Raw genomic sequence first — 15,646 nt, forward strand, 5'->3', positions numbered from 1 at the left:
ATCACCAAGTCAAAATAGAGAGGAAAAAAGCCTAAAAAAGAAGAATAATGCAGCCACCACATCCAAGCTGCAATATATTACATTTTTGACTGGGTTTAACAGTTTTTAGCAGACAAGCCAGGCTTATATGATTACAGAAAACTAGTGTTTTTTTTTAAATGTGATAGGGGTAGGTGCTTTTATGGGTGTGTGTACTTGCGCATGCGCACACTTTTTTTTTTTTTCTCTCTCTTTTTTTGTGATCTATATTATACAGGAACATGTCAAGTAGATTACATAGTCCATAGTCCTTGATGCTCATGACCTATTTATAAAAGACACTGTAATTGAGGATAATAGAAGAAAGTACCATAAATATTATAAAAGGCCACAAGAGAGTTAGAAAAAGCAACGTCCAATTTCAAAGTTCCTATTAGAGGAAAAAGTTGAACCCTCTCTTCCTCTTCAAAATGCACACAATCTATTCATGTGTAATTTTCAAGTCTTTTGTCAAAAATGCTTCAATACTTTAAATACAATCATAGTAAGCTCTCCCAATGTTTGGCCAACAAGGGGAGGAAAAAACTATTAGCCTTAAATTGCTGCCATTAAAGTAAATTTCAGCACTTCTTGCTTGCTTCAGTTAGAGGCTGGATGAATTCTGAAGCAGCTTTCTTGTGAGCTTATCTCCTTGACAGTTCAGTGTTAAATGTTAATTGTAAGGGTTTTGGTGGTAGGTTTAGGCTTTTGAAGGTTAAGCTCCAGGATTTTGTTTGCAGATAAGGTGTTAAGTGTTGGGGTAGGAGTGGGTTTCAGGGTTAGGTTGAGGTGAAGCTTTCCATTCGCCAAACATGCGAATGTAAGCCCCGGTTCACATTAGTGCGATCAGAGATTGCATGTAATTTGGAGCGCACTGCTCCTAAATTACATGCGATCTTATGTGCGGTGCAAATTTCAGCCATACTGTTTGTATGGCTGAATTCGCACCGCATCCGCACTAAACACGCACATGACCCTTTTTTTTTTATCCGCAGCAGAATCGGATGGCATAGTGGTTCACACTAGTGCGATCTGATTCTGTGCGAACTTGCAGATCGCACTGTGATACGCGATAGCAACTGGGGGTGTCGTTAACTTTTAATTGACACCCCCTGCGTATCGCATATGGCAGTGTGAACTGCCAGGGGTGCGGATGCGATGCGGGATCACGCTGCATATTCGCTGCATTCCCGCATCGCACAAATGTGAACCCGGGACTAATGGTACTGTTCACCTGTTTCAAAAACACTTATACTTTCCAAATATTTACAGTTAAAGCAGAATAAAGAGCATGGCTACTAATAGGCCTCTTGCATACTGCAGCGCAGTACAGATTTTTAAAAAATCTAGCCCATTAATTGCAATGTGCCTATGCACACATGTGTGTAAACAAGCGCCGTACATTCTTCGGTAAAAAAAAAAAAATGTGAAAAATCTTCTTTTCTCATTCGTTCGTTGACTGACACATCTTGACCATTGGGTTATGCTGCCCCCTACAGGAGTAGGACACTAGGCAGGAAAAAACTTTACCACGCCTATGGGGCAGTCCAAGGGTATACTCCCACTTCCTACTATAGGCATTCAATTTTTTTCTACATAGTCATGAGTGAGGACCTATTTTCTTGCTGGGATCCCTGGCCCTAGCTTTTTTTTTCTTCTTTTCACCGTTTTTTTTTTTCATTTGATTTCCTCGAACCGATTGATTTTCCTCAAACCGATTTTCTATTTCTGTGAGAACTACAATCAACTGCTGGACTGGGCGATGGACTGGATATTCTAGATCTTTACAGCCTTCCTAGTCTGGCCAGTGAGCATGTGCAGACCTAAGCTCCGCGCTAGGTTGGCTGTGACATAGCCCCACTGGACGGGGGCTGGCTTACGAGTTAAACGTCTTGCGAGGACGCATACGACCTTGTCCAGGCCTGAGGCGCACCATGCCCCCTGGCCCGCAGCACTTCCATTCCAATGTGGAGGTGGTCAGCCTGGAGCAGTGCCCACCCGGTTCCATGGTATGGTAAGTAGTGTCCCCTCCCCCTTCCCTGGTGGCCTCTAAGGGTGGACGTGGGCCCCTCCCTGGGACTGTCGGACCCCTGGGTTCTACTCCTTCACAGCTCCCCCCTCATATGTTGGGGTCCCCTGTGGATCAGCCCTCATCTACCTACAACTACCTCCCCCCTCCTGTTCCATACTTGACCAGGTGCGATTTTGTGGGTGTCAAGTGGGCAAAGAGGGCCGGGGAGGGGGGATGCGCCGCCGGCTGCCAAACGTGCAATATATTGGGGGGCTGTCCTGGTGAGGGCCCCCCTTTACTTTACAGATGTCCCTTGGTGTCCCCTGTGGTTTCCCATTGAATAGAGCGGCGGCCATGTTTTTGGAGCCTTGTGAGCGGTGATTGCAGAGGTGGACTTCTAGTGCTGACTCCTAGACTTCTTCCTTCTCCTTGATCGCCTCATGGGGTACAGCATTCTGTGCTCTGATCTGTGCTGATCGGGGGTGGTGAGTTCCTGGGGTTACTCTGCAGTTCTCCCTCTCTCTGCTATAGCAGAAATGTAGTTGTGCTGGAACCTGTAGTGCCGCTAGCGTGGCAGCGGGGGGTCACTCGGCAGGGTTTTTTTTTACTGTTGCCTGGGTGGTCCCTGGCTAACATGGAGTCCCTGGAGCAAATTTCATCCCCTGATCCCCTCTCAGAAGTGGCGGGCCCTTCTGGGTCCCAGTCCACCCTGTCTGCTATGGCGTGGCTCTGGAGTCCTTAGTGTTCAAGGTTGATTTGGTCCTGCAAAAAAGGGCCAGCAAAAATTGTCCACCGCCTTCACCTGCCTCCTCTGTCTCCTCAGGTTCTGAGTCTGATCTGGCCGCCGCGGACTCGAATTACCCTGCTGAGTCTGCATCCATGCACCCCGAGTTCTCTGATAATGAGGATGATTCCTCTTCCACTACAGCCACGCATAAAAAAGCGCTGGTGGAAACTTTAGAAATGGAGGATGCGCTGGTCACCTTCGGTACCCAAAAATCCTCAAAAGCTGCAAAGATTTTTGTCTTTCCTGCCTATTTTGACAAAATTGTTGCAAATCGGGGGGGGGGTTGCCCTAAATGCAATGAGGTGGTTCCTAAGCGTTTTGCTACAAGGTACCCCTTTGAATAGTCCCTGTTAAAAAAGGTTGACGCTCCCACCTGTGCTGGATTCCCAGGTTTCCAGGCTGAACAAATCCACTCTAATTCCAGTGGAGGAGTCTCTGGCTTTTAAGGACCCTTTTGATAGCAAAGCAGAGACCTTGGTCTGGCACATGTTTACTATGGCCGGTTTGGTCCTTAGGCCTGTGTTCACCATTGCCTTGGTGTCCCAGACCTTGACGGAATGGACTAAGCTTTTGCCCCAGGACCTGGAGGAGGAACAGCTTGAAACTTCTACCAAGACTTCTGCGAAGGATCGGGGCGGAAGGAATTCCGGTCATCCTGGTGCCCCAGACTGGCCTTGCGGTTTTGGCATACAGATCTATTTCGGCTGGTTGCCGATGTCCCTTGGCGACCGCCCTCTCAGAGAAGACCTTTTGTCCCAGGGGCCGATCTACCATCCTGCTTTACAGTTGCTGGCTTTGGCGGCTTTTCTGTTAAAAATAGGGGGTTGTCTGACTCGATATATCCCACGCTGTTAAAAGCTAGAAAATCTACGTCTAGAAAGATTTGCCATTGCATCTGGAAGTCATACATTGCGTGGTTTGAGTCTCTGGGGGATTCTCCACATTCCTTTTTCGGTGGCTCGAATTTGGCGCTCCTCCAAAGGGGTGTGGACCAGCGCCTAGCCTTGGGTACCATCAAGGGCCAGGTTTCGGCCTTGGCCATTTTCTTTTAACGTCCTATGGCTACGCATTCCTTGGATCACACCTTTTTGTTCAGGGGGTTCCCCACTTGGCTCCACCTGTGCGGTCTCCGTTGCCTCTGTGGGACTTCAATTTGGTACTGTCGGTTCTTCAGAAACTGCCTTTCGAAAATATTCATGAGATTCCTCTGCTTACATTGTCCCAGAAGGTAGCCTTCCTGGTGGCGATTGCTTCTGCACGCAGAGTGTCGAAGCTGGCTGCCTTGTCTTGTCGTTCACCTTATTTAGTGGTTCACTGAGATTAAGTGTTGCTTTGCTTTTGTCAGTCATTCTTTCTTAAGGTTGTCTCTGGTTTCCATCTGAATGAAGACTTTGTGTTGCCCTCCCTGTGTCCTAAGCCTAAGCATCCTAAGGAGATTGCCTTGCATTCCCTGGATGTGGTTCGGGCGATCAGGGTGTACTTGGTGGCAACCGAGTAATTTAGGAAATCAGACTCCCTTTTTGTCCTTACGGATGGACCTCGCAAGGGGTTGGCTGCATCTGCTATGACCATTTCCAGATGGATCAGACAGACAGTAGTGCAGGCCTATTCAGTCAAGGGTCAGGTTCCTCCTTTCCCTGTTAAGGCACATTCTACACGGGCGCTTAGTGCCTCCTGGGCCTTCCACCATCAAGCATTGGTGATGCAGGTTTGCACGGCGGCCACTTGGTCGTCTGTGCACCCTTTCACAAAATTTTACAAAGTAGATGTGCTGGCATCTGCGGATGCTGCTTTTGGCCACAAGGTTTTGCAGGCTGCTGTTTGAGAGGATTAGTCCTCTTTTAGGGTGTACCAAGGAGAGTGGTCCCTTCATCTGGAGGTGTTTCATCAGTTGTGTCTCCGGTGGGGCATTCCCGAGGTGGATCTGTTGGTGTCCCGGCACAATAGAAAGGTGCAGAGGTTTGTGGCTCGGTCACGGGATCCTCTAGCGAATGTCAAAGATGAGCTGGTGGCCTCGTGGGGTCAGTATCGTCTAATTTACACCTTTCACCCTCTCTTGCTTCTGCCAAGACTTCTACGCAGGATCAAGGCAGAAGGGATTCCGGCCATCTTAGTGGCCCAGCACTGGCCTCGCGGGGCTTGGTTCGCCGATCTGGTGTGGCTGGTTCCATGTTCCAGGGAGGATCTGCTGTCCCAAGGACAAATCTTCATTCTGCTTTACAGTCGCTGGCTTTGATGGCTTGGCCAGGTCTTGATGAATAGAGGTTTGTCTGAGTCGGTGATTCCAACGCTGGTAAAAGCTTGGAAATCTACTTCTAGGAAGATCTACCATTGTACGTGAAGACTTGCATTGGGTTGTGTGAGTCTCTTGGGATTCATCCTCTTTCTTTTTCAGTGGCTTGGATCTTGACCTTCCTTCAACGGGGGTCTGAGCAGAAACTGGCCTTGAGTACTATCAAGGGCCAGGTAACGGCCTTAGCGGTGTTCTTTCAATGGCCCTTGGCCACACACTACCTGGTGTGTACTTTTCTTCACGGAGTTCGGCATTTGTTTCCTCTTGTGCGGTCTGCTTTACCGCCTTGGGACCTAAATTTGAACATCAGAGAAATGGGTTTTACGGTTTTAAGTCAAAAATCAAGTTTTTTTTCTTTCACTTTTGTTCTTGGTGATAATGGTTAACAGGAAACATAGAGAGGGTATCAAACTGAGAGCAGTAAAAACCTGAAAGGTGTTGCTATCCCTTATCCCTCTCCACTCAGAAGTACATTAAATGCTGACCTTTTGCCCTTCATATTGACCTTGATCTTTGTTCTGTTTCAGTTGTGGGTTGATATTGGGAAGTAAATTCGCCCATTTGGCTTGTTTGTTGACTTGTTCTTCTTGGTAATTGCATTTTGATTTGTTTAGTAAGGATGCTGCAGGGTGACTAGGAGCAACACCAGGCCTCTTTTTGCTGTGTGTCAATGATATATTGGGATGGAGTTATTAAAGGCAAATATACTTTGTACTTTGAAAGTGCAGTTGAACTCCTTCTTTTCAGCAGAGCTTAGTAAATTTGGTAAAGCTCTGTTAATTTCATGTGCATTCAAAAATGTGTTTTGTTTGTTTGTTTGTTTGTTTGTTTGTTTGTTTTTTTGTTTGTTTGTTTTAATTTTTCTTTCACAATATTGGTGATTCTTTACAAAGTGAAGCTTTACCACAATAAATTTGCTAAGGAAGACAAATGCAAGTGTACTTGCAAAGTGCACATTCTGTTTTTAGTAAATCAACCCCACTGTCCATAGAAATTCTTTGCAAAGCTAGTCAAATGCAGCCACAGAATATGCACTGCTCAATTAAATTCAAGGTGGGGGTGAAAAGTAAATTCACAGACACCTATATAGTAGTAGTGGGTAAAATGTGTGCTGGATTGGAGACACCCGAAGCTCTCTTTATATTGACATGTTACAATTTTGGACTCAAGGTGGGTTCCCCTTCTATTTTTTTTTTTTTCCTCCCGCGTTTGAAAGGTCTTGTATTTTTTCTTTATTTTCAGATTGAGTTTGGAGTTTTTTATAGTTCTAATTACCTCCCTGTTATGCCTTTTTTTTTTTTTTATTACCAGAAATGTTTATGATGCCTAGAAATAATAGTAGTTGCAAATTGTTTTCAAGTTCAAAATTGTATTGTTTTGCAGAGTGGGAGAAGGGCGGGCTTGCTGGAGCCTGGGGAATGCTTACACTGCCTTAGGTAACCATGACCAAGCTGTGCACTTTGCAGAGAGGCATTTGGAAATATCAAGAGAGGTAAAATAAGCAATCAATTTACATATAATATTTTTTGTTGGAGTGGGGAGGGGGTGTTACATTTTTTGATTCCTTATAAGTAAAATCTTGCAACCTCACTGACTTACTGCTTAACGGTCATCTGGACAAAATGTTTTGGGAATTTAAAAAAAAAAGCTTTCTGGGTAAGGTAAAACATGCTCTAAGTCAGCGGTCCACAAACTTTTTCCCACTGGGGACAGGATGCGTGGAAATTATGTTAAGGCCCTGGAGAGGATGCAGTTTTTAGTGGGCAATTTGTCGGGGCAATGGCTGGTGTTGGCGCTTCAATCATCACGGCACCATGGTTGATATGGTATCCGAATTTAAAAAGTTTATTATGATATTGAAGCACATTTTTTCTATTAGTACATTGTACTTTAAAATGAAAAAGTTCAGCTCCCTATAATGCAGAATCAATAGGAGCCCTTAGCATGTCACTTGCGACCAACGCCTGTCACCAGATGGAGCTTGTCACTTGCCACTATCGCCTGCCACCAGACGCAGCTTGTCACTTGCCACGTCTCCTGCCACCAGATACAGCTTGTGGCCTGCCACCAGGCGCAGCTTGTCACTTGCCACGTCGCCTGCCACCAGGCGCAGCTTGTCACTTGCCACGTTGCCTGCCACCAGACGCAGCTTGTCACTTGCCACGTCTCCTGCCACCAGATACAGCTTGTGGCCTGCCACCAGACGCAGCTTGTCACTTGCCACGTCTCCTGCCACCAGATACAGCTTGTGGCCTGCCACCAGGCGCAGCTTGTCACTTGCCACGTCGCCTGCCACCAGGCGCAGCTTGTCACTTGCCACGTTGCCTGCCACCAGGCACAGCTTGTCACTTGCCACGTCGCCTGCCACCAGATGCAGCTTGTCACTATCCTGCCACCAGCTGAAGCTTTCCACCGTTTCCTGGCATCAAAAAATACTAGATGCAGCTTGTCACTTTTTAAATGTAAAAACAATTTGGTGGCAGGCAACAGTAACAGCAGAGAAAGAGGCTTCTGGCAGTCTCTCCCCAGCTTTTCAGCACATGCGCATTTGCGGGAACCCAGAGTGAGGGTGGGCAGTGAGGGATGTCCTCTCTATGCTGCCAGCGGCTGCACAGTGGGGGCGGAACTGTGGTGATGCAGGGCGGACAGTCATCTCTCTGCTCACTCGCCCGGCTGCATAGAGGCCTTGGTCCGGTGGTTGGGGACCCCCACCCCCTGCTGATCAAACATTTTGCAGTCCAAATGTACAATCCCCTTTTAGGCCTACTGTACCAACAACTATGTAGCACAAGGGTCTACCTAGATACAAATACAAATATTTTGGTAGGCCCTAACATTACATTTGGTAAATCGAAGGGCCTGTGTTGATAAATCTTTGCTCTTTTTAAAGGGGTTTTGCATTCTCATACTAAAATATGGGTATGCAAAACCTGCTTGCAACAGGTTAAATTCAGATTAGGAGGTCAACTGCGGGTCTAATGCCCCTGCTCCTGAATTCTTAATCTGAGAAACATGTCAAACTAATGCCATCAACCCATATCCAAAGCCTGTTGACCTATGCCCTAAACAAAATTGTAATGAAACTGTGCAATCTGTTTATAATGTGTATGGCCATGGGTTACATGTTTGGATATGGCCCAAATATCAAACCACTTTTGTGCAAAATCCCATGTTTTAAAAATTGGGATGTAAATTTGCAGCATTGGGAATATGCAAAAAATTAATCTTCGTTGTATGCTGTAACTATTCTTGGTCTGACCTACAGTGACGAAGAGACCCACTTTTTAACACATTTATATTATTGTACCTGCCATTTGGTATGTTAGTAGCATGATATTTTGCTTACAGCACATTGTATAATGTTTTTAACCTTTATTATTGCTTAACAAATTTTCTTAGGCTATATTTCTTTTTTTCAACAGCTAGGAGATCGAAACGGGGAGCTGACAGCCCAGCTGAACCTATCTGACCTACAGATGGTACTAGGGCTTAGCTATAGCACGAATACTTCAGTATTGTCTGAAATGCAGGATGTGGACACCAGTTCCCTTGGTAAGAACACATTGAGGTTGATTTACTAAAGTTTTTCACAATCTCCACACAATAAATTGCATGAATATTAATTTCTTCAATCATGTGTAGATTAAATAAGTAACCAGGGATTGTCCATTGAGGGGCACAGAATTTTAGAAACAGTTGGGTTACACTGCAACCTACAGTAGGTTGGTACACCAATGCTAAGCTGATCTGTATATAGAACAGCTATCAGGATCTGCATTTCCTCAGCAATAGTTTTAGGAGGCTGGACCCTGCTAGATTGAACTGGGCTAGCCTGGGATGTGATGCTTTCCAGATTTTTGTGCAGTGCTTGCAATGGAAGTGCTTTCTGAGTCCAGAGCCATGGCACAATCCCAGCTCTGACCCTGTCTCTAAAGACTGTTACATGCTACCACCCATTGCTGCTTTTGCTCCTGAAGCACCATTAGGATCTCCAGACCCCAGTCTTGTTCCACTGCCTGCCCATGGTGACTACCTGCAGCTATCTGAAACTCTCATTAGCACCAACTGCCAAGATTTATGAGTACTTAACCAGTAGCCTACTTGGCACTTTTAGCCCCTTCCTGCCCAGGCCAATTTTCACCTTTCAGCGATGTTACACTTTGCATGACAATTGCGCGGTCATGCAACACTACACCAAAACAACATTTTTATAATTTCTTTTATGCAAATTGAGCTTTCTTTTCATGGTATTTCATCACCACTGGGGTTTTTTTTTTTTTTTTTTTGCTAAACAAACAAAAAAAGCCAAAAATAAAAAAACTTTTTCATAGTTTATGAAATTTTGCAAACAGGTAATTATTATGCTTGCTCAAGGACAAGGATGTTTAAAGAAACAAAATTATATTATTGACATGATGCCTGCCATACCTGGGGACGGAGGAGGGTAGGCGGAGCATTAGGCTGCGGTGCCACACTTATTAGCATTAGCAGCCAGTGGGCCAGTTATATTAAGTGTGGTCGGCGGCCTGCAGTCTGTCCGAATGTCCTCACCCGCCTTTAATATCATACCAGCAGGTAGAAGTGTGACCGACTGATTTGCCTCCTGGACTGCCCACTGGCCCAATTCGCCCCATAAGACTGGCACTATACTAAAAGTGTAGCGCAAGCCGGCGGGAACTCTTTTCGTGCAAGGCCTGGGAGGAGGCTGTTTTTTTTTTCTTGTGCGGGGTGCAGCTTTTTAGAAGGGGGATGGAGGCACAAAAGTGGAACCTTTTGGGTGAAGTTTTGCTTTAAAAAGTATCAAGGTTCGATTTGTATTTTTTTTTGGGAAATACTTGGTGTTCCTGCCAGTCTCTCTGCTCTCCTGTTTCAAACTGACCACGCTAGGTGTGAGAACACATCCTTCCCAGCATGATCAGTTTTCTGGCTGTGCTGGGGGAACAGTCTGCCTTTGCTGCAATAAAGACTTAAGCTGACAGACCCAGCCCCCCACCCAAGCAGCCATTCACTAGGAAGATCAGGGTGCTGCTGTTTATCTATCCCCAGCTCTATTGTGGAGCTAAGAACAGAGGTTATCTGATTACTAATTTTTAATTTAAAGTGTGTGTGTGTGTGTATACATACACATGTACACAAATGTTTTTCCTGGGCGCCCACAAAAATTTAGGCCGTGGCTTGTGGCCTACTAGGCCATGGCCTGCGATGCCTCTTGGATACAGCTCCTTTGATTTCTAGGCTGTCTGTATCAGCAGTGGTCCTTCGGCATATTATCTGGCTGACATACTGGTCTGCAGACCAGACTTCTAAGAAGGCCTTATCTGATCTCCCCCTTGTAGGGGATTGCCTGTTTGGAGCTTCCTTGGATGACATTGTTAAGGGTCTCACAGGGGGGAAAAGTACTCTTCTTCCGCAGGCTTCCAAGGGCAAGGAGCCCCATCAAAGACGTGGGCCATTCTCCTCAGGCTCAGAAGAAGTTTTTTTCGTCCCTCAGGGTCTCAAGACATGGGACTTCACTGGTGGTTCCAAGAGGTCCTGATCTTGCAAGCCACGAGCTGGCTTTTCCAGACCTGTGGACAAGGCTGCCTCTGCATGAAGGGGTGCCCTCACCCGTATCTGGGGTGAGGGGGATGCGTTCACTGATTCCTGGATCCATTGAACTCCCTGGTATAGGACACGTGGATCCACAAAGTTATTCGGTCAGGCTAGGAGATCAAGTTTGGTCTTATCCTCCAGAAAGATTCTTTCTTTTCAACCTGCCCTTGTCCCCAGATCACTTAAGGGTCTCTTTGGGGTAGTGCAAGACTTGTTCCTTCAAGGGATCATTGTTCCACTTTTGGAACGTTTTCAGGGGTTTTTACCCAAACCTCTTTGCAGTTTCCAGGAAGGAAGGCAAGGTAAATTCAATTCTGGACCTCAAGGCGCTAGACTGCTGGTGCGAGTACAGAAGTTCCGCATGGAGTCCATTGACATGGTAGTGGCGTCCCTACGACAGGGGGAAATTCTTCTATCGAAATCAAGGACGCCTACCTGCACATTCTAATATGTGCCGGTCACCAACACTCCACAGTCTCTAGAGGTTACTTTGTTCCCTGGCACTCGACAGGGAAAATCCTTTCTCCCCCTGTACTGAATGGTTGTTACCATGGATGCCAGCCTATCCAGGTTCTGAGGCGTCTTCGGCACAGATGTGCTCAGGGGGTCTGGACGCTGGTAGAGACCAGACTGCCAATTAATGTTCTGGAACTCAGAGCGATCAGCCTTTGTCTGGCTCATTGAACAATTTGTCTTCATGGGTGTCTGGTACAAATTCATTTGGACGAAGCCGTGGTCTATGTCAATCACCAAGGGGGCATAACCTAGTGTGCTGGCGGCTCGGTAAGTAGCCGGCATTCTAATGTGGGCTGACCTCAAATTCCGTCCATTCCAGAAGGGATTCCGTCCAGACTGACCTTGCTGGTCTTGGTATGCCGATCGGGTATGGCTGGTCACCGATGCTCCTTGGGGGCTTCCTCTCAGGGAGGATCTGCTGTCCCAAGGACTGACCTTCCATCCTGCTTTGCAGTCACCGGCTTTGATGGCTTGGCTTTTGAGTGCCAGGTGCTGCAGGATGAAGGTTTGTCTGAGTCCTCGCTCCTTCTCGTTGGATCGGATCTTAACCTTCCTTTAACAGGGTGTTGAACTGAAATTTGCCTGGAGTACCATCAAGGGCCAGGTATCAGCCTTGGCGGTCTTTTTCTAACGATCTTTGGCCTCACTGCCTGGTGAATACCTTTCTCAGGGTGTCCAAAATTTGGTTCCTTCAGTGCGGGCTCCGTTGCCGCCCTGGCATCTTAATGTGGTGCTTTCAGCTCTACAGAAGCCTCCCTTTGAAAATATTTGGGAGGTTTCCCTGCTTGCGCTGCCCCAGAAGAAGGTCTTTTTTTTTGGTGGCTATAACCTCTGCGCGCAGGGTGTCGGAACTGGCGGCTTTATCCTGTTGCTCACCTTCACCCCTGTTCGTCATTCCTTCCGCGGGTGGTCTCTGACTGTCCTTTAAATGAAGACATTGTGTTGCCTTCCCTGTGTCCCAGGCTGAACATATGCAGGAAATTGCCTTGCAGGCCTTGGTTGTGGCCTGAGCAATTGAGGTGTATCTGGCAGCTATGGAGTCTTTTAGGAAGTCAGACTTTCCTATTTGTGCACACGGACGGACCTCACAAAGGGTTGTCTGCTTCTTCTGCAACCATTTCCAGATGGATCAGACAGATGGTAGTATAGGCCTATTGCATCAGTGGTCAGGTTCCTCTTTTCCCTGTTGAGGAGCACTCTACTAGGGCGCTTAGTGCTTCCTAGGCCTACTTTCATCAGGCGCCAGTGACACAGGTTTGCAAGGTGGCCACCTGGTCGTCGGTGCACAATTTTACATAATCTTTATACAGTGGCTGTGTTGGTATCTGCAGGTGCTTCTTTTGGCTGCAAGGTTTTGCAGGCTGCTGTTTAGATGAACCTGGTCCTCTTTGAGGGTGTATTGTTTTTTTCAGGTGAGCTCTAGTTGTTTATGGTTGAGCTCCGTGTTACCTGGTTGGCTATGGTTAGCTTTGGGAATTTTTTTCTGCTTTTTTTTTTCCCACCCCTCATGTTTAACACTGCTTTGGGACGTCCCAATGCTTAAGAAGAATCTGGAGCTGTGTCCGTCAAGGAACGAAAGAGTAAAATGTGATTTTTGACTAACCGTAAAATCTATTTCCTTGATGGACACAGCACCCACCCCTCAGTGGAGTTGGCTTTCTTCTGACACTGCTTATAGCAAATCTGAGTGCTTATAGCTGAGAGTGAGTCTATACCCCTTTGGACTGCCCATAGGCGTAGTCAAGCTTTTAAAAAAACAGAGACCTGGCGCTGAGAACTGGCATGTGTAGAGACCAAAAAATAATAAACGTTGATCCTGTCAGGGGTGCTCCTAGCCCACACTCAGTCCCAATGAGATAAAAGACACAAACAGCATAGTGGGATAAAAAGTATTTCTTAGTGGAAAAAAAAAAAAACATCACAATAATTAATCCGAATATTAGGGGACGCTGGCCACCATATGGGACAACATGGAAAGAAATAGGCAGTACCTTTTTAGCAGAAGCCAGTGCAGATGACAATGGCTTTGGGGAAAGATCAAACACCCAGGAGGGGATGTAGTGGAGACTGGGCCTGGCAGTGAGGAAAAAGGCAGATGAAGAATCAAGTGTAAAGATACCGCATAGATGAGCTGGAGCCCATAAGTGCCGTTCTGCACTAAGAAGGCAGTACATCGGCCACATCCATGAGAACAGCCGGCGGTATCACCAGAGCGCACCAGCGTCTCCTGCTGCCGTCTTATGCACTTCTACGCCAGAAGATGTTACTGGGCAGGCGGAAGCCGACTGAGGTATGCCAAGTGTCCAAGCAGTACGATATGGATGTAATGTTGAGGCGGCCAGCCGCCAGCTGTTCTCATGGATGTGGCCGATGTACTGCCTTCTTAGTGCAGGCTGGCACTTGTGGGCTCCCGCTCATCTATGCGGTATCTTTCCACTTGATCCTTCATCAGCCTTTTTTCTCACTGCCAGGCCCCGTCTCCACCACATCCCCTCCTGGGTGTTTGATCTTCCCCATAGCCATTGTCATCTGCACTGGTTTTGCTAAAGGTACTTCCTATTTCTTTCCATGTTGTCCCATATGGTTGCCAGCATCCTCTAATATTCGGATTAATTATTGTGATGTTTTTATCAAGACTGAGACTATTTGCACCTTCAGTCTTCAAGCAAGTTTTGTCTTTTGTCGGGGGGAGCGCTTTTTATCCTGCTTTGCTGTTTGTAATCAAGCTTTTTCCTGCCTAGTGTCCTACTCCTGTAGGGGGCAGTATAACCCAATGGTTAAGAAGAATCGGGAGCTGTGTCCCTCAATGAACATCAGAGAAATGGATTTTACGGTAAGTCAAAAATCCAATTTCTCTAGCGCTCATCGACAGACGTAGTCCTCGGTGATACACCACCTTCGGGTTATGTTACCTCCGCAGGAGCAGGACTAGACAGGAAATTAAAAAGCTCTGGCCACACCCTAGGGGCAGTCCCAGAGGGTATATCCTCTCTCTCTCTGCCTCAGCAAATCAGTTATTTTCTGTCTAGTTAGGAGTAAGGACCTAGATACCTTGCTGGGATCTTAGGTCCTGGCAAGAATTTTTTTCTAAAAGGATTTTTGGACAGCTTTTTTTCTCCAGTGTTCCTGTGAGATCTTCAAGCAAGAAAGCTGAACTGGGCGACGGGCTGGATGTTGAGATCCGGTGGTCACCCCAGTTCAGCCTACGAGCGCGTGCAGGCCATAGCTCCGCGCTGGGTCGGCCGCGACAAAGTCCCATTAAAAGGACTGAACCCGCGAGTTAAACGTCTCGCTGAAACGCCAAAGACCATGAGTCACGGCGTCCGTATCGGTCGACAGCCCTCCCGCCCCGGTGGAGAGGGGTACTGTCAGGAGTTGGTGCCCGCCTGGTTCCGGTATGGTGAGTAGTATGTTCCCCCTTTTTCCCTGACGGGTTTTGTGGTGAACGCGGGCCCCTCTCTGTATGGTAAGAAAGAGTTTCTTTCTATCCTATAACATGTCACAAATCCTCCTACTTTGAGTGTGATTTTATGTGTGCAAAAAGCCAGGAGGCTTGGTTTGGGAGCTAACAATCTATTGTATACATGTTTTAAAGATGTAATCTGTGGCATTCTGGGAATCTTATGGGTTAAGTATAAGCTACCTACCAGTCAGAAGCCATGGACATGTAGACTGCCTTCCAAGTCAGATCTCCAGCTAATAGCAGGCCTCCCGAATGGCCATGCGGTCCGCCAGGGCCGGTACCGCCAACCACGCCATATCCCCATGAAGAGAGAGTGTTGTGTGCCTGCAGCACACCGCTAGTCAGCACAGGCCGCCGCCATTTTTTTGCCTGGATCGCACGAGCCGCCATTTTGGCGTAGCCTCGTGTCTCCAGCATGGGGGCGGCCATGTTTTAGGTGATTCTACACCTCGTGGAGCTTGGGGGAGGCGCCGGAAGGCGTGCAGAGGGGCGGAGCCGCCTCCTTTCTTCCTGGGCAGCCAGCCAAAAGACTTCCTGTTTGTCTAAGACAGCGCTGTAAGCTGTTGCAGTTCAACTCTGAACATCAAGTGGTGAGCCTGGGGGTCTATCTCTCTCTCTCTCGATCGATAGGGATCCCTAGCAGGTAACACTAAGGGTTTTTTTTTTTTTTGTGGCGCTGAGGGTCAAAAAAAAAAAAAAAAAAAAAAAAAAAAAGGTTTTTTCTTTACTTTGAATTATATCATCCAGGAAGTAACTGGAGTTATTATGGACCCTGCCACACATATTCCCCCACCTGTTTCCCTCGAGGGGGCCTCGGGACCCGCCGGTGTACAGAGTATAGAGTCATTTACAGCAATTTTGGAGTCTATGGTGGCTCGGGTGGAGGCGGCCTGTCAGGGACGGGGGTCAAGGAAGCGACCCCCGCCTACCCCTATACTATCTGACACCTCTGACTCTGATTCAGAG

The 15,646-nt window shown here is 47.1% G+C and overlaps 1 protein-coding gene across 2 annotated transcripts in view; it reads left to right on the top strand.

Moving 5' to 3' along the window:
• The window catches only part of GPSM2 (G protein signaling modulator 2), a 123,766-nt gene that overhangs the window by 68,637 nt on the left and 39,483 nt on the right, over nt 1-15,646 (top strand). For both annotated transcript variants that reach the window (XM_082264772.1, XM_082264773.1), the window contains 2 exons: nt 6,493-6,601; nt 8,532-8,661. In XM_082264772.1, the coding sequence (XP_082120898.1) occupies nt 6,493-6,601; nt 8,532-8,661 (239 nt within the window). The remainder of the gene's footprint in view (nt 1-6,492; nt 6,602-8,531; nt 8,662-15,646) is intronic.

The sequence above is a fragment of the Pelophylax lessonae genome (genome assembly GCF_965119305.1).
Source record: "Pelophylax lessonae genome assembly, chromosome: 8".
NCBI lineage: Eukaryota > Metazoa > Chordata > Amphibia > Anura > Ranidae > Pelophylax > Pelophylax lessonae.